Source organism: Heterodontus francisci, chromosome 12 (assembly GCF_036365525.1).
Source record: "Heterodontus francisci isolate sHetFra1 chromosome 12, sHetFra1.hap1, whole genome shotgun sequence".
NCBI lineage: Eukaryota > Metazoa > Chordata > Chondrichthyes > Heterodontiformes > Heterodontidae > Heterodontus > Heterodontus francisci.
The window spans coordinates 38357445-38376901 of NC_090382.1; the positions used below are offsets into that span (position 1 = coordinate 38357445).

The 19457-nt window shown below is 44.6% G+C and overlaps 1 protein-coding gene across 5 annotated transcripts in view; it reads left to right on the plus strand.

Annotated features, from left to right (window-relative positions):
• The window catches only part of LOC137375830 (hepatitis A virus cellular receptor 1 homolog), a 57301-nt gene that overhangs the window by 19544 nt on the left and 18300 nt on the right, over window positions 1-19457 (plus strand). For all 5 annotated transcript variants that reach the window (XM_068043356.1, XM_068043352.1, XM_068043351.1 and 2 more), the window contains exons 4-6: window positions 6356-6462; window positions 17133-17232; window positions 19258-19282. In XM_068043356.1, coding sequence (XP_067899457.1) covers window positions 6356-6462; window positions 17133-17232; window positions 19258-19282 — 232 coding nt within the window. The remainder of the gene's footprint in view (window positions 1-6355; window positions 6463-17132; window positions 17233-19257; window positions 19283-19457) is intronic.

Sequence of the window (19457 nt, forward strand, 5' to 3'; positions counted from 1 at the left end):
GAGAGATGTTTAGATTCTCCCTTGTTTGAAATCATAATTGCCTGGCACGTGTGGCGTGAATTATACTTGCCACCTATCAGCCCAAGCTTGGATGTTGTCCAGGTCTTGCTGCAGATGGACATGGGCTGCTTCAGTATCTGAGGCGTCGCGAACATCAGCGAACATCCCCACTTCTGCCCTTATAATGGAGGGAATGGCATTCATGAAGCAGCTGAACATGGTTGGGCCTAGGACACTACACTGACCAACTCCTGCAATGATGTCATGGGATTGAGATGATTGACCTCCAACAACCACAACTATCGTCCTTTGTGCTAGGTATGACTTCAACCAATGGAGAGTTTTCCCCTGATTCCCGTTGACTCCAGTTTTGCTAGGGCACCTTGATGCCGTACTCGGTCAAATGCTGCCTTGATGTCAAGAGCAGTCACTCTCACCTCACCTCTGGAGTTCAGCTCTTTTGCTCATGTTTGGACTAAGGCTGTAATGAGGTCAGGAGCTGAGTGGCCCTGGTGGAACTCAAACTGAGCGTCACTGAGCAGGTTATTTCTGAGCATGTGCAACTTGATAGCACTGTCGATGATCCCTTCCATCACTTTGCTGATAATCAGGAGTAGACTGATGGGACGGTAATTGGCCCAGTTGGAATTGTCCTGCGTTTTGTGCACGGGACATACTTGGGCAATTTTCCACATTGCTGGGTAGATGCCAGTGTTGTAGCTGTACTGGAACAGCTTGGCTTGGGGTGTGGCAAATTCTGGAGCACAGGTCTCAGTACTGTTGCCAGAGTGTTGTCAGGCCCCATAGCCTTTGCAGTATCCAGTACCTTCAGTTGTTTCTTGATATCACTTGGAGTGCATCAGATTAGCTGAAGACTGGCATCTGTCATGTTGGGGACCTCAGGAGAATGTCACAGCTCCACCAGAGTGTCACATTTCTCCAGTTTTCTCAAACTAACTTAACAAAAGGATTGGATGTTATCACATTTTTTTGTAGCTGGAACATGCACACTAAATCTTATGCTATTGCTTCATTCACACTGTAAGTACTGACTTTTGTGGGGAAATCCCACACATGGGGCTGAATTTTATGTTGGCGCGCTCTAGAAGCGGCGTGCATCTCGTGTATATGAGTGGGGGCTCATTTAAATAGAGGGGCGGAGCAGCTGCCCCCGATGATGTAAGGGGGCGGCCACCGCATCCCCGGCAACAGCGTCTGGCGTCTCGCTTTAAGCCAGGCTTTAAGCCCTTCAGTTGAATTTTAAAACTTAAAGGTCCTGATCTCTGGGATATAACTATAACATGTCATTTCAAACATTATTTCACTTCTCCCACCCCCCCCCCACCGAATGGGTAGATTATACATTAATCGCACTCTTCTCCCATAATAAACCTTTAATAGTATTCTGAACTTCCCCCCTCAAAATGTGTTCCCTTTGACCCTCAACCCCTTCCCACCATCCCACTAGCCAGTAAAGATCGTTTTCCCCGCTCCTCCACCCTTCCCGCCCTGAAAATTCTATTCCTCCCCCCTCCCCACCAAGATCTCGCCTCGGAACTCTGTACAGAGCTTCGAAGGCGCACAGGGTACGAATGGCGGCCGTAAAATCGGCATGGGACAGCCGCCGCCTGCCGGTAAGTTCATTTACATCTCTTTATTGTCAATTTGAATATTAAGATGAAAGGCCCCACCGCCAGGTGGTGGGGGTCCGTACCGAGGTCCCCTGCCGCCGGTAATATGCGACGGGCTCTTCTCGCGTCGCGGGTCATGGCGGGCCTCTCCCCGCTGCATTCTACCAGCCCCTGCGCCGCGAACCGCGGCATCAAGGGGCCAGTAAAATTCAGCCCATTGTTCCCCTTCTACCTACAGTGTGAGTGAAATACTACTATTATTGTGTGTGTTTATGTATTTATGTGTTCATCCACTAAACATATCCCAATTTTACAGCTTAAACTGACTACAGTTCAAAGTTACAGCCATGTGCAGCTATTCTCCATGACTGATTTATAGCTTCCAATCATTACAAAATAAAAAATAAAACTTTCTTATGCCTTTCACATCTTCGGCACATTCCTAAACAAGCAAATAAAATACTTTTGAAGTAACTGAAAATTATTTTAAAAAACTAATTGTACGAATTTGCTTATAAAAGAACACGTGTGGATTTTGGGTGAAGGTATGATTGGGCTTGCATTGATGGCTTTTGCAGTTCATCAGTTACTCAGACGTGCTGACAGAATTTGAGTCAGAATTTATGACTAATGAAAATTGTCATTCCCTCACTAGTATCATCATGACAAAATAATACTGTCCATAATCCACAAGGATAAAATCAATGCTTCTTAAGAGGGATTTCATTGTACATGGTTAACCTTTCCTCACCGTACAATCAACTGAAATGATTTTGGACTGGATTACAAAGCAATATGTTAAGTGGATTGATTTGATCAGAGCTCATTCTGAATATGTTTGAGCTTGTATTGGCATAGTTGATAGTGTTATCCCGCTTAAAGGATTCCTTCCTGTTATCTTCCATTATATAAAGATCTTCAGCCAAGCATAGCATTTTTGGTGGATATGTTCTATGGTTATTCTTGCTATCACATAGCTGTTAAAGAATATCTTAGAATAATGCTCAACAATGTTCTTATTCTTGAGAGTGGGTTTGCAGTTTATAATAAAATGGAGTTAATTTTCTTTTTAAATTTACACAAGATTCTTGGCCTCCTGGCTGATTTCTAAGGTTTAGCTGTGGAAATATGAGGCTCCATCACTGGACCATGACTCCATGAACGGACTGGTCAGTGCTTTGAATGTCAGTGTGGGGAAGGAGGTGCTGGGATTTGAGACTAGGGGAAGATTCTTTGTTATTCTCCCCTTTGTTCTCTGGGACACTCCTACCTGTAGGTATTTGTGCAGATCTGGCTATCTCCTGAGGCACTTCGACTAGGTGAGGCATCACCCTCACGGTTTCTGTGCCCCCTAGAGGTCTTTCTTTGACTCTGCAGGTTCCTGTAGATGCTGTTAGCAACTCTGGTGGGGTGCTTCTAGAGTCTGCATTTATATAGGAAGATGTGAGGTCTAACTTTTCATATTTTTCGGGGTTGGTTGACCAGACAGTAGGGCTTTTCATCCAGGATTCTTGCTGGACCTCCTTTAACCTGCCCTCTTGGTCACTTTTTCTCCTCCTCTTTTTAAATTTTTGACTGCCGTATGCCTGCCTGTCCCCTGTCCTCTCCTTGCTCTCAGGTCTGTGAGGAGAAGTCCATTTCCTCAACCGTACCTGATTCTTTAAAAAGTAGCAATCAGGGACTCCCTCTGCTTCACTTTCAGACTGGTCAACCTGTGCTAATTCCCGCAATACTGGGTGAGCTCACTGAGCCTCAGCCAGGGAAAATCCATTTAATTCATTCCCTGGGTCTCCTAACTTCCCAAAGAAGTGTCGGACAGGCAGATCTCATGGTCATTTGCCTGCAATATCAATGCATACTCCTCTGGGGGAGCTGGTTTGATAATGGCCTGACCCGTTACATCTTCAGGGACGCTGCAGGGGACCATCTCCTGCCACCATCCTGTCTCTCTGACCTCCTGCCGTCTTTATTTCACTACTGGGTGGGGGGTGGGTGGGGGTGGGGGGATGGGCTACCACCTTCACCCAAGCCAGATCATTATCTAGGAGCAGGTCAACATGGTTCACAGGCAAACTAGGGATAATCCCTACAGTCACCGGTCCCGAAACCAGGTCGCACTCCAGGTGCACCCGGTGTACAGGTACTGGCATACACTGCCCTCCAATACCATTCACCACCATTTTGGTGTTCACTGCACTCTTTGGGGGAAAGGTCAGGCCTTTTCCCAGTAAAGGGATCTGGTGGCCCCTGTGTCCCTGAGAATTACTGTGGGCTTGCTTGCCCCACTCAAGGGGTATGGGGTTACTTTCCCTTCAGACACAAAATTCTGATAACCTTCAAGAATCCTATTAACTTTTCCTGCACTGGCCTTAGTAAGCTTCCGGGGTTGCACTCTTCCTGTAGTTAAAGCTACCGCTTGCTCTGTGCTTTCCATCAGGGTCCCGTCTGCACTGAGCGGGTGTGCCCTCACTATCCCTATTGGTTTTCCCTTTAGTTTCTAGCAGTCAGCTTTTAAATGCCCTGCCTTACTACAATAAAAGCACACAGGTCTCCGGGTCTCACTCTTGCTCACAGCAACTTCGTTTTTGGCTGGAGGAGGGTCCCCTTGTCTCCTGCTTTCCTTCCTCTTCCAGGAATGTCTGGGCAGATATCACCTTTCCATCCTTTGACCTTTTTGGATTTGTGGATGTGATTAGAAAAGGTTCTTCCCTGGGAAACCGACTTATAAATTAAAGCAAACTCATTGGCCAGAACTGCCGCTTGCTGGGCTCCCTGAACCCGCTGCTCCTCTACATGGGTCTTTATTGAGAGTGGGAGAGAGTTTTTAAATTCCTCTAATAGGATTACTTCTCTGAGAGTCTCATAGCTGAGCTGTATTTTTAAAGCCCTCAGCCACTGGTCAAAAGCCAGCTGCTTACTTCTTTCAAACTCCAGATAAGTTTGTTTGGCTTGGTTTTTGAGGGTTCTAAACTTTTGGCGATAGGCTTCCGGTACTAATTCATATGCCCCGAGGATAGCATTTTTGGTCCGTTCATAATTTGATGAACTCTCATCTGGCAACAAGGAATAAACTTCATGGGCTTTTCCAGTTAGTTTGCTTTGCATTAAAAGGGATCAGGTTTCAGCTGGTCATTTTAGCTGCCTTGCCAGTTTCTCAAAAGACACAAAAAACGCTTCCACATCTTCCTCATTGAATTTTGGAATTAAGTGAGCGATTATTAGCAATTTCATACCTAGTCCTGAATTGTGCTCCTCCATATTGGCCGTGCTTTCACTGGGGTTACTCTGTCACCCCCTAGTTAAGTCAAGCTGCTTCAACTCTCTCTCTTCACATTCGTTCCAGAATATTCTTTCTCCCTCTCTCTCTCTCTCCTCTCTCACTCGTTTCTTCTCCTGTCTTTGTTTTTCTTCACGTTCCATCTGGAAGGCTCTTTTTTTCTCCCTCTCTCTTTCCTCAAATTCAAGTTTCCTTTGTTCCAGTTGTATCATTGCTAACAATACCCTGTCAGGTTCTGTTTCTAACACTGCTTCCCCTTCTTCAGATTCAAGGGAAAAATGGTTGGCCACTAGCCTTCGGAGTTCAGACTTCCTAGCCTTGCCATGTACAGTGATCCCACACTGCTCAGTCATTTTCCTCAACTCCTCCATAGACAGTGCTTTTAACTTATCCCAAGTTAAAGCTACTCGCTTCATTTGCAGACATGTTAGTATTCAATCACACACAACCACAAGAAAACCTGTATTAATCTTGCTCTTTTTTGATTGGGAATAATTTGGCTTCCCACTTCCAATTTCTCTTGTTTGTCTGTGGGTAAAATTCCAGACGCTAGCACCCAAATTTCTGGTACAACAAGATGAGAAAAGTGTCTAGGGGTCTTTTACTGTCCTTACCTGGTTTATTGTAACAGTTTAATTTTAAACACACTGTGTTTTGAGCTTCCTCTTTGGTGAATCCTTGTTCACCACTTTCCAATTATAAGAAAAAGAAATGAGCACATACAGGTTTTCTTAGGTTTAAAGAAGAAAATTGAAATTTATTAAACCTTAAACTCTAATTTGGTTAACGTCTACAGATACACTCTGCAACGCACGCTAGCATGCATACGCGATACACACATGCAAATAGAGACAGAAAAGAGAAGAAAAGTAAAATAGAGAGGTTTGAGGCAATATCAGAAGAGTTTCTTGTTTACTGTGCTTCGAGCTCACTGTAGTCCTTTAGTAAATAGTCTTGCTTTTTGTTGGGCCCCAGTATTATTCTTAAACCTTGTTTACTGTAGGGGACTTTTCTCTCTTGGGGTTCATGTGTCTACAATGGTTTCCGAAGCTGATGAGAGTGAGATGAGAGCTTTCTGATTTCAAATTCCCTGTTGGAAGTTCAAATTCAAAAAACACCAACAGTCAGTCATGTGACTAAACTGGTCTGACCACTTCTTCTGTGTATTGGGAAGCAAGGACTGGGTCCCTTGTTCCAACACTGTCTTGTACTATGCAAATCTCTTTCCAGTTAGGGGCTTGCAATTTTAAATTTTAACGTTCATGTGGCAAAATAATGTGTGCCTCAATCTTGGCAGGTGGGGGCCGACATGACACGCTATAAAATATTTCTATTTATGTTTTAAAATTATTTTTAGGATGTGTCTTACACAATAAATTTGACAATGGGGAAGTTGTGGAGTTTCGCTGTGGAGTATTACTTCAATGCTATGCTTTATTTTTCACAGCTTATACATTACTTGAAATATCAGCTGGATCAGCGGGTATTGCAGGAAATGTGAAATCTAATTTTACAACCTCTCCTGATGAGACCAGCAGCTTTTCTCAAGAAAATGTAAGTTTACATTAAATATTAAACATCCTATTACAAGTCCAAGCTAATCTAAAATGTTGGAACCTCTTTATTGTAAGTGTTGTAACATCTATGTTGCAACAAATCAGTCTTTCAACATTTATGCTGTGTCAGTTCACCGCTAGACGATTTAGACTGTCTTAAAAGGCAATTCCATTGTAGAAAATACTACATGTGGGGATTTATAAAGCTTAATAGAAAAATTTGAAGAAATTAATTGTAAATCTGTATGATTATTTTAGAAAACCTGTGCACTTTTTTTTGAGAAATTTGCCCAAAATCGCCCAAAGCAGCGCAAAATACACGCAACTGGAATTTCTGCAATCAGTTGCACTGGATTAAAAAGCATAGCCGTGGAATCCTGTTCCTGCGCAGAAAACTAGCCACATCCCCATTATTAATCGCTCATTTTTGGGCCTTCAAGGAAGCTCCAAAGTTAAGCTTTTATTGGTACAAGGACACTAATAAGCATGTTTTAAAAGCTTATGTCGATAATTTTTTTGATTTACTACAAAGCTGACTATTATACATCAATATAACTGGAAAATGGTTCTGTCTAGTTTTTTAAATTAGGTAATGCACAGGTGGTAGACAACAACAACAACAACAACTATATCGTGCCTTTAAAAATGTAATAAAATGTCCCAAGGTGCGTTACAGGTGTATTATAAAACAAAATATGACACCGAGCCACAAAAGGAGATATTAGGTCAGATGACCAAAAGCTTGGTCATAGAGGTAGATTTTAAGGCGCATCTTAAAGGAGGAAAGCGAGATAGAGAGGAGTAGGAAGTGTATTCTGGAGCTTGGGGCCTAGGCAATTGAAGGCACAGCCGCCAGTGGTGGAGCGATTAAAATCAGGGACGCACAAGAGGCCAGACTTAGATATCTTGGAGGGTTGTGGGTCTGGAGGAGATTACAGAGATAGGGATGGGCATAGTGGGATTTGAAAACAAGGATGATAATTTTAAAATCAAGATGTTGCTTGAGTGTGTATTGCCAACACAGCCAGCACACGTGCAAACTCCCTGCATGCGATAAGCTTTTGGTGACATCATCCGAGCCCATCCGAAAATTTGCCAGCTTGCCAAGATCAATTCGCGCATGCTCATGTTTAGGTCAGCATGGCCGCAACGCCATTGTGAGCCGGCATGGGATTCATCCACATTTGCACATGCTCATATTCAAGCATCACGCACCATGATGTCATCATGCATTCTGACGTCATTGTCAACAAATGCGACCTTTAAAGACGTACTGTTGCAGTAAGGATATTAATTTCACCGCAAATGTTTTGCAGGTCTCTGCTAATCTCTTACATTTAATGTTCTATCTAATAGCCCCTTGTTCGAGACCCCTTAATCACTGAAAGGGTCTGTTCCTATCTACTCTACCCTTTCCTTCAGACAAATATCCCCTTAACTTCACTCTGTTCAAATGAAAGCAGCCCCAATTTTCAAATCTTTTTATTCAGACTTCCTAAGTCAGCAAGGTCCAGCAGATCTGATTAGGAAATGCCCACTGTGAGGGTAACATTCCTTGATTTTTTTTTTTCTTTCTATTAAACGGAAAATGCCAGTTTTTCCCTGTAATTAGACACAGTGCTAATGAAATTATATTCTCAAAAATCACACATTTTAAAGCTGTCTACCCCATGATTTAATTTGTGGGTCATTAATGGAAAATGGATTTTCTCCCAAATTTTCATTACAAGAGGAATTTCACAACCAGGGTGTGTACGTTCCATATCCTGACATTGATACAGAGCAGCCACCTGGAGTGAAGACCCTTCCACAGCTTTTGAAGGACATATAAATCTCCCTGTTACCTGTACCCCTTCTCACAGCACAATAAGGTGGGAGAGAATAATTCATACACATATAGCATAGCTTGAATGTGGTCTCAGTAACAGTAATAACTTCCACAACAAAGAAGATGACATTTAAAAGATCTAGATGGTGGATCAGTCTGTATTCCTTGTTCTGGTTTCTCACATTACGTACAGTAAATATTGAAGATCGCGTTTCTTCACAATGCTGCCACTAGAGGGCACAGTAGTCGCACATGTGCAAAAATCATTGGCTGAAACGCCATTGTTAGCGATGTCTCAGGAAGCTGTCTGTAATAAAGATGGCGCTGCTCAATCATACACACAAAAGCTAATAAACTCTACATTGGCAAATTTCACTCGGTGTGCATGTACTCCCTCCCCACTCAATGGCCGCTTTTCCCCCACTCCCTCCCGCTGGACTCACTGCTTCTCCCTCCCACTCACTCCCTCCCGCTGGACTCACTGCTTCTCCCCCCCCACTCACTCCCTCCCACTGGACTCACCGCTTCTCCCTCCCACTCACTCCCTCCCGCTGGACTCACTGCTTCTCCCTCCCACTCACTCCCTCCCGCTGGACTCACTGCTTCTCCCCCCCACTCACTCCCTCCCACTGGACTCACCGCTTCTCCCTCCCACTCACTCCCTCCCACTGGACTCACTGCTTCTCGCCCCCGCTCACTCCCTCCCACTGGACTCACCGCTTCTCCCTCCCACTCACTCCCTCCCACTGGACTCAACTGCTTCTCGCCCCCGCTCACTCCCTCCCACTGGATTCACCGCTTCTCTCCCCCACTCACTCCCTCCCAGTGGATTCACTGCTTCTCCCCCCCCCACCCCCCGCTCACTCCCTCCCACTGGACTCACCGTTCCTCCCTCCCACTCATTCCCTCCCACTGGACTCACCGCTTCTCCCTCCCACTCACTCCCTCCCACTGGACTCACCGCTTCTCGCCCCCGCTCACTCCCTCCCACTGGATTCACCGCTTCTCTCCCCCACTCACTCCCTCCCAGTGGATTCACTGCTTCTCCCCCCCCCCCCACCCCCCCGCTCACTGCCTCCCACTGGACTCACCGTTCCTCCCTCCCACTCATTCCCTCCCACTGGACTCACCGCTTCTCCCTCCCACTCACTCCCTCCCACTGGACTCACCGCTTCTCCCTCCACTCACTCCCTCCCACTGGACCCACCGCTTCTCCCTCCCACTGGACTCAACGCTTCTCCCTCCACTCACTCCCTCCCACTGGACTCACCGCTTCTCCCTCCCACTGGACTCACCGCTTCTCCCTCCCACTCACTCCCTCCCACTGGACTCACCGCTTCTCCCTCCGCTCACTCCCTCCCACTGGACTCACCACTTCTTCCTCCACTCACTCCCTCCCACTGGATTCACCGCTTCTCCCTCCCACTCACTCCCTCCACTGGACTCACCGCTTCTCCCTCCACTCACTCCCTCCCACTGGACTCACTGCTCCCTCCCACTCACTCCCTCCCACTGGACTCACCGCTTCTCCCTCCCACTCACTCCCTCCCACTGGACTCACTGCTTCTCCCTCCCACTCATTCCCTCCCACTGGACTCACCGCTTCTCCCTCTCACTCACTCCCTCCCACTGGACTCACCGCTTCTCCCTCCCACTCACTCCCTCCACTGGACTCACCGCTTCTCCCTCCCACTGACTCCCTCCACTGGACTCATTTCTTCTCCCTCTGCTCACCCCCACGGCTGTGACCGCTTTCCAAAACTCGCGCCCTGGTATCAGAGACCAATGTCGTTCTGTTCATGCATGGTTGCATCACAGCGCGTGATGACATCATGGTGTGTGATGATATGAAATAAGCATGTGCAGATGTGGGTGCATCTCATGAAGGCAGGTGATGACGCTGCGGTTGTGCTGACATCAACGTGTGCATGCATGAATTCATCCTGGCAAGCTGGCAAATTTGCGGCCACACTCGGACGATGCTGGCGATCGCTTAAAGCGTGTGCAGAGCTTGCACGTGCACTGGCTGCATTGGCAACACACACTCCGTTCTTTAAATCCTCATCCCACGCCTTTCCATCTTCTCCAGGCCATCCCTCTCATGCCATACCCATCACATTCCTTTCATCCCTCTCATATCATCCTGTCACATCCCCCCCATCTCACCCTTCTTCCTATGTCATTCCCATCCCCATTCCATCCCTCCAAAGCCATCCCATCCCCATCTTCCCTCCAATGCCACACCCACCATCCTCCCTCCCATACTGTTCCCCTCCCTCCAACCAATGCCATCCCATTACCCCAAGCTGTTTTCCTCATGCCGCCCCCTTCTCCCTCCTCTCACGCTGCCCCCTCAACCCTCCCATGTTTTAGGGTCTGAACTTCTGTTAATGGATGATAAATACCTGGTAATTCAAGATAATAGGGTGAACAGGTGTTGGGTGTTAATGAGTTAATTGTATTCAAGTGTGTATATATAAAGAACAGCCAGCCACCACTGGTTGGTGGTGGTATTTGGAGAGCAGAAGTAAGCTCTGTGACAAGCAATAAACAATCTACACCAAAGCATCCTAGTCTCAGTGTCTTCTTCACGAACAGGCTTGAAGATTTCTCTAACATTGGTAGCAGAGGATGGTTGCCTGAAAGTGAAGATTGGAGACTAAGATTTCTTTTCAGACAGGTGATTAGAATTGGAGTCTTTTTTGAGAAAGCTGTATTTGGAGTTTTTTTTAAGAAAGATGACTGAAACCAAAATGTGAGGTGTTGGGATATGATATTTCACCACTGTTTAGTGAAGCTGAACCTTACAATCAATGGAATAATGAAGTTGATGTATGGACAAGGGTTATGGCTTTACCTTAAAGGAAGCAAGGAATGGCCCTTGCACTTTCACTTCCCACCAGAAGCAAGATCAGGGACAAAGTGTTCTCAGAGCTAGCAGCTCATCATTTGGATGATGAGGAAGGTTTGGACAAACTCTTGAAATTTATGGATAAAAATTATATGAAAGTTGACTTATTGAGTGCCTGTGAGGCGTGGTCAGACTTTGATAAATTTTGAAAAATGGATGGTTCTTCCATATAAGAATATATTACGGAGTTTAACCAATTATATACAAGGTTGCAGTGAGTCTGCTTGGAAATTCCTAGTTCAGTACTTGCCTTCAAATTGTTGGATTGTGCTAGGATATCAAACATGGACAGGCTCTTGGTATTAACCGGTGTTAGATTCAATAAAAAAGATAAGGTATTGGGAAACATTCCTTTCCGGTTGATTTCATGGCACAGCTGGGCTCTTTAGAAGTGACATCGAAGGTGGAGGATACAATACTGGCAGCATTTCGAGGCTGTTCAAGTTTGGGGCCCAGGCGTCAGTACAAAAGGAGAAACACGCACAAAATGAATGAGGATAGAGACCGTTTCGGCAGCTACAACAGACGGCAGGAATTGGGCAATTATGGCAGAAGGATGAACCCCAGGAATAACCAATGGGTGGTCGACATGTGTTTCCGAAATGAGTCAAAGTATCACTGTGCGTTACATTGTCCAAAAAGGAATAACGGTTTTTGAGATGACACATGACGTGGAAGGTGAGGATGATGCTACTGACCAATCAGAAGGAATTGTACTGATCACGAGAAGCTTCAGTCTGGTAATGAGTGTCCTAGTCACAGATTCGTTCAATTGTGCAGTACTAGACAGTGGGTGTATGTACACAGTATGTGGAGTGGACTGGTTAAGCTGTTACATGGATTCTTTAAGGAAGAAAGACTGAAATAAGGTCAAAGAATATGACAGTTCTACCTGTTTCAGGTTTGGGGATGACAACGCATTGAAATTCTAAAAAGAGTGATAATTCCGTGTAAAATAACAGGGATAAACCATTTTATTAGTATGGATGTAGTATCCAGTGATAGACGCTTGCTGTTAAGTAAACCATCTATAAAAAAGCTCGGATGAAATTGGATATGGAAATCTGTAGCTTTGCAGTTTACACAGTCGGGACATTATTGTATTCTTTTCGCGAGACTAAACATCTCTGAGCAGGATGTTAAAGAAGTAGTAATGGCATCGGGGGTAGGGATTTCAAAGAGAAAAGGCAAATTATTTCAAAACTACGTGGACAGTTTGCACATCCTATTATAAATAGGTTGAAGATTCTGTTGAAAGATGCAGGGGTAATAGATGACTATTACACTAAACTTATTGAAGATAACAGTGGAAAATGTGATATCTGTTAAAAAAAAAATACAGGAGGATGTCATTGCTTCCCATAGTGAGTCTCCCATTAGCAAGGGACTTCAATGAAACTGTAGTGATGGACTTGAAGGTATGGAATAAAGAAAAAAAAAATTTATTCTACACTTTATAGATGTGACGACAAGATTCAGTATGTCGACGGTAATTTATAATTTAAAAAAAAGTAATAGTGGACAAGAAAATGGATGGTGGATAGGAACAGGACTGGGAGCACCGGCTAGGTTTCTAACTGACAATCGAGGAGAATTTGCCAATGATGAGTTCAGGAGTATGTGTGAAAATATGAATATTGTAGCAATGCACACAACAGCAGAAAGTCCTTTTAGTAATGGGATTTGTGAGAGCAATCACACTGTGATTGACGAAATGCTCCGAAAAATTTTAACAGACCAGCCAAATTGCAAATTGACGACTGCTCTGGCGTGGGCAATACATGCGAAAAATACACTTCAGATGGTTGGGGGCTACAGCCCCTATCAATTAGTTTATGGCAGGAATCCGAAAATACCTTCAGTAATGTGGGATCATCCCCCAGCTTTAGAGGGGACTACAATTAGTTCAATTTTTGTGGAACATTTGAATGCCATGCATGCAGGATGAAGAGCACTTACTAAGGCGGAGGTTTCAGAAAAACATCAGGAGAGCTTTGAGGTATCAGATCAGGCCACTAGAAAAGAATTTTGATTCTGGGGATATGGTGTATTACAAAAGAGAAGGGCAGAAAGAATGGAGAGGCCCAGGAAAAGTTATAGGCACTGATGGCAAAACAGTGATTTTGCAACATGGCAACCAAACCGTTCGAGTACATTCCTTGCAGCTTATTGGCACTGATTCTACATTGACAGAATCTGAACAAATGATGGACACTGATGATGCATCATGTACTTCGCATGTACATATGTCAGACCTTTGCGGACAACAGATTGTAACAGATAATGAGCTGACTGAGAGTGGACCAAGTGATAGTGAAGATCCAGATAAGGCCCAAAGGTCAACTACCGAAAGTTGGGACTAGAGCGACATATATGCCAGAAAGGACTAGTGATTGGAGGGAAGCCACCATTATAGGAAGGGCAGGAAAGGCCACAGGGAAATACAAACATTGGCTGAATGTGCAAGACAAGGGACAGGATATCAGACCTGTAAATTGACAGAAGGATGTGAAAATATGGAAGGCTAGAAAATATAGTATAAGTTCAGACAGTGGGCCTGAATGGAAAAGGTCACGAACTTGTGAAAGGAAGTCTGGTTGTAGGAGGGACAGATCGAGTAGTAGCAGTCCAGAAAGGGATAGGAACACGAGGGAGGACGTGGTTTCACAACAGCAAGGACCAGAGAGCAGGCGAGGGGCGCCACAAGAAGTAGAAGCCCTTACGATAGAGAAGCTCTAGTGGCTACTAACAAGTTAGATGGTAAATTGATACAGGATGCCAAGCAAAAAGAGCTTGACAGTTGGAGAGAGTTTGGCTTATATATGGAGGTGCCAGATAGAGGACAACCAGCATTGTCCCATAGATGGATCTGTACAGAGAAAGTACTTCCCGATGGTACATATAAAGCGAAGGCCAGACTTGTAGCTCGGGGATTTGAGGAATGACTAGGTGACTGGGAAGTTAGACTGGCCTCCCCAACAGCAGGAAAAGCAAGATTGAGGATTTTCCCAGCCCTTTTAGCAACACACTCGTGGGAATCTAAGTCCATTGACATCAAAGCAGCATTTTTGCAAGGGGAGAAATTTCAAAGGGAGGTCTTTTTAAAGCCACCAAAAGAAGTTGGAGATAAAGAAGGGAAATTATGGAAGCTAAGCAAGTGTGTTTATGGGCTAAATGATGCATCCAGGGTGTGGTATTTTTCAGTTATGTCCGCCCTATTAAAAGCTGGTTGTATTCAACTAAAGATGGATCCGGCAATGTTTTATTGGTACTATGAAGAAAAACTAGCAGATGTTTTCTTGATGCATGTGGACGATTTTCTGTGAGGAGGATTTGAGGCATTTGTGGCAGATAAAACTGCAGGAATTTAAAATTGGAAGTCAGGTTTCTGGAGTTTTTTAAATATAAAGGGTTGAATGTTAGGTAGACTAAGTTGGGAGCAACCCTAAATCAACAGTCTTACATAGAGCATGTTAAATAGGATCCCAATAAATCAGGCCAGATCCTCTCAAAAGGAAGACTCTGCAACCAAGGAAGAAGTAGACCAGTCAAGGAGCTTAATCAGGCAGTTGAACTGGTTGTGCACACTAACTAGGCCAGATGCTTGCTATGATTATTAGAATTGAGCACCATGCTGAAACATGTTACTGTTGGGGAAGTGCTGAAAGCAAATAAGACATTGAAGAGATTGAGTTTTAATAAATGTACACTTAAGTTTCCAGCATTGAGTGATCCAGAAAAGATGAAATTGGTCATTTTTAGCGACGTCTCATGTGCTAATCTTCCCGATGGTTATTCAAAGCAGCAGGGTTCATTATATTTTTGGTGGGAAGAAATGATGAATATTGTCAGTTCACCTGGGAATCGAAGAAAATAAAGAGGATAGTTAAAAGCACCTTAGCTGCTGAGACACTTACACTGATAGAAGCGATAGATATGTGTATGTATTTATCGAGTATTTTAAAGGAACTCTTGTATAAGGGGCAATCAGTGAAGAGTTTTCCTGTAGAATGCTACATGCTAGAATTCTCTCTGGGACAATGTCCATTCGACAGAAAGTGTCGCAGAAAAGAGGTTGAGGATTGATTTCGCAAGCTTAAAAGAAATGTTGGAAAGAAAAGAAATTTCCAAAACAACATGGGTTGACACGAGTCAGCAGTTGTTGGATTGTTTTACTAAGAGAGGTGCTTGTTCGAAAAAATTGTTGGATGTCCTCGAAGTGGGCCGTCTTGTGTTATAAGTTAGGAGAACGTGGACATTTTATTTTAATGATGAGATTGCTTTTTCTTTAAACAAGTTTTTTATAAAGGGGGGAATATACGGCATGTTAATGGCTGGTGCTATTGAAAGTTAATGATAAATAATGTAAAGAAAAATGTGTCATTATTTGTGTTTTTTTTCTTATATATTTATTTGTATTTAATTTAAAGAAAAAAGGGGGAATCTGTTAGGGTCTGAAGTTCTGTTAATGGATGATAGTTCAAGATGATAGGGTGAGCAGGTGTCGGGTGCTAATTAGTTAATTGTATTCAAGTATGTATATATAAATAAGAACCAGCCAACACTGGTTGGTGGTGTTGTTTGGAGAGCAGAAGTAAGCTCTGTGACAAGCAATAAACAATCTACACCAAAGCATCCTAGTCTCAGTGTCTTCTTCACAAACAGGCTTGGAAATTTCTCAAACACCATGCCCTATCCACCCCTCATGACCCCCATATTCCCCTCGTATGCTGTCCTCCACCCTCCCTCCCCCCATGCCGTCCTGCCCCCTCTCTCTGCCGTATCCTTGCCATCTCCCCTCCCCTCATGCCTGCCCCACACATGGCCTCCCCCCTCCCATGTTATTTCCAGTCTACTTCCCATGCCCACCCCTCTCCCATTCCATCCCCCTTCTGCCATGCCATCCTTCCCCATTCTCCCACCCATGCCCTCCCCCCTTCAATGCCATCCCCAACCCCCCACCACAACCATGCTGTTTCCCCCCACCCCCCATTTCCGCCAAGAGCCTAGTATCTGAGGCTGAGGAGCAGTGAGAACGGAGGTCCAGAGCACAGTAACTGAGCCGGGGAGCAGCGAGGGCCGAGGGCCAGAACCCAGTAACTGAGGCCGGGGAACAGAGAGAACTCAGGCCCGGAGACCAGTAATTGAGGCCGGGGAGCAGCGAAGGCTGAGGGCTGAAGCCCAGTAACTGAGGCCGGGGAACAGAGAGAACTCAGGCCTGGAGCCCAGTAATTGAGGCCGGGAAGAAGTGAGAGCTGCGGGCCGGAGCACAGTAACTGAGGCCTGGAAGAGCCGAGGGCCAGAGTCCAGTAACTGCGGTGCCCACTAGATCAACCCATTTACCAATCAGAAAATGTGAACAGACAAAAACTGCATATTATCATAAATTTAGAACAGAGAGCTGGAGAAACTTTAAATGCAGAGGATTGTGAGGTTGTGAAGTGCATAACTGGAGTTAATGATTGAAGAATTATCTTCAATGATAACTGTATGGTCAATACACCCTGAGCAATCTGAGTGAGATAGTTCCTCTATACCTTATTTGTTGTGAAATCATAAGTAGCTGTGTAAAGAAGGCATTTGCTAAAATAGCAAACAGGGAAAATCTTGCTCCGGATGGTGGTATGTAATAAAAAGAACTGCAGCAGAGGGTAATTTGCAGAAGTGAATTGGTTTGTTTTGGAGCTTATATATGCTGGAGTGGTACCCAAACTTGACTCAAAGCTCACAGCTTTGCAACTAACTTCAGCCATCCATTCATATAAATACATTCTAATTTAGTAAAGAACCTCTTTAGATAAAAGGAAAACAATGAATTGAGAATGAGGAAAACCTCTGTAAGTTCACATTTACATTTTTCTACAGTGGATTGATTTCAAGTAAGCACATTGTAACCACCAGTAAAGTGAAACCTTTCTTTCTGTTGTAGAACCAAAATTCATCAACTATGATTGGCGTTCTGGCTGGTGTTGGCTTGGCGCTTCTTACCTGCCTTACTGCAATAGCTACATTTATCTTCTCAAAGAAATGTAAGCCATGAGCTTAGTTATTCTGATTTCCTGCAGTGTGCAGTTGCAGCTTTCCATATGATAAACCATCTCAACCTAGGATAATCATAACAATTGGAATAAAAAAGATTATTTTGCAGAGCTGACTGAAATAATCAACTGACACTGCTGCATTTGCCAAAAATGTGTGCAATACCATGTTGTATGTTGCAGCAATTCCCGCTGAATTATGACTATGTTTGGCCAATGCTCAACATTAGTCGGTTCCTATGGTTGGGAATTTATCCCGGTGACAGGGGTCCCGGCGGTGGGCCAGAAGGTGGGGGGAGACCCACCTCCGCCCTCTGTTGGGGCCCCACAGGAATTTCACAGCGGGCAGCCAATTAACCACCTGCCATTGGGATGCCGTTCCTTAAAGGGATGATCTCCTGTCTCCAGAGCTACCAGCCAATAAGAGGACCAGCAGCTCTGCAGTATCCGCAGCGCCACTCAATGCAGTGGCCACTGCCGGTGTTTCAGGAGGCCTGCAGTCGACAAGATGTTGGAGACCCTGGGATGTAGCTAAGAGGGGTCAGGGTCACCGAGGCCAGGGCCAATCAGGCAGACCTTGGCTAGGGGGTGAGGTGGGGCGGGGGGTGGGGGGTGGGTGGTTTGCTGGTGAGGCTGGGGTGGGGGGGGGCTTTTGCGACGTGGGGCTCTCTGGAGACCATGGATTTCTGCTAGAGGAGGGACCCTCCCCCACACCCCGGGCCCACTAGGAGGCCACCAGGTCTCACGATAGTGTCTCCATGAAGCAGCAGGCCCCTCCGACTTCAGTAAAATTGGAGCCACTAATTGACCACTTAAGGGCCTCAATTGGCCTGGGGCGGGAAGGCAAAATGACACACGACCATGACAACCTCGGGCATCCCGCCTGACGCACTCCTTGCCATTTTGTGTGCCTCCTCCCACCCACCTCCATTCCCATCTCCAAGGGTAGGATGTTAAGTCATACAGAAGACTAGGAGTTAGTTATTCATTGGATATGTTGTGTGGCTAGTTACATCTCTAATCTCATTTTCTCCTATCCTTCTAAGTATCCCCTGCCCTTCCAATGATTCACCAACTTTCCCTTCCTACCCAAGTTAGTGGGTATAGGGCAGACTAGAGATTAACAAATGAAATCTTCTCTTAGAGAATGAACGAATGTGGTGATAAATGTGTCCTGCGTTTTCACACAAGCATGTGGCAGTGGGATTAAAGAATTGGAGGAGAAGGCAGACCAATTAGGTGTGATAACTACAAGTGGTGTAAGTAGTACTTTAAAAAAATCTGGTGTAACTGAAAGTGAATGAGGTACCAGATCCTGAAGGCATGCATCTCAATGTTCAAGGATGCAAAGAGCAAATTGTAGCGGCTTAATCGCAATCCTCAACATTCTTGGATGTGGAAGTTGTGCCAGTGGACTGAGAGGTGCCAATGTAGCACCTCTCATTTCTGTTCAAGAGGAATAAGCCAATCATCTATAGACCAATCCTAAAATTAGTAGTGGCTAAGCTATGTAGGTATCATGATACAAGAAAAACACGTTCACTTAGATGCAGATTGCTGGTGTCTTTCTAACAAATTTAACAGAGAAGTATTGAAATATATTAAGCATTGAATAGTTTTAGTTTTAAAATTTTAAAAGAAACTGCTTCCTGTGAATGGCAGGTGGGTCACTTTAACCTAGCCAGTCTTGAGAGATAGGTTTGAGTTCGTTAAGCTGGTGCTCCTAAGGTATACCACAAAACCTAACCTTAAGAGAACCCTCCCCAGACCCTAAACAGTGCAGCTGTAGTAATTTTTAGATGTTTCTATTGTATCTGTTCTGTTGGTTTCAGTCAAGAATACTTGGTCAATTACTTTTTTGTTTTAGAATAAAAGATAAAACTCATTCACAAAAAAAAAGGAGTGTGCAACTCAAACTAAAATAGCTTCCAAAAATGGGAGCATGTTTGAGGGACTCATTCTAATATTACCCACTCTTTTGATATTCCTTTTCCAATTTATATTTTTGTCTTAAAGTGAAGAAATTCAATAAAGATGACAGGTAAGAACTTCTATTTTGAACCACTTTTTTGCAGCAAATTTAAACAATGACATTTATCCATTCTTACACAGAATCATAGAGTTATTTACAGCACAGGAGGAGGCTATTCATCCCATGGAGTCCATGCCAGCTCTCCATGGAGCAATCCAGTCAGTCCCACTCCCCCCTCAATCCC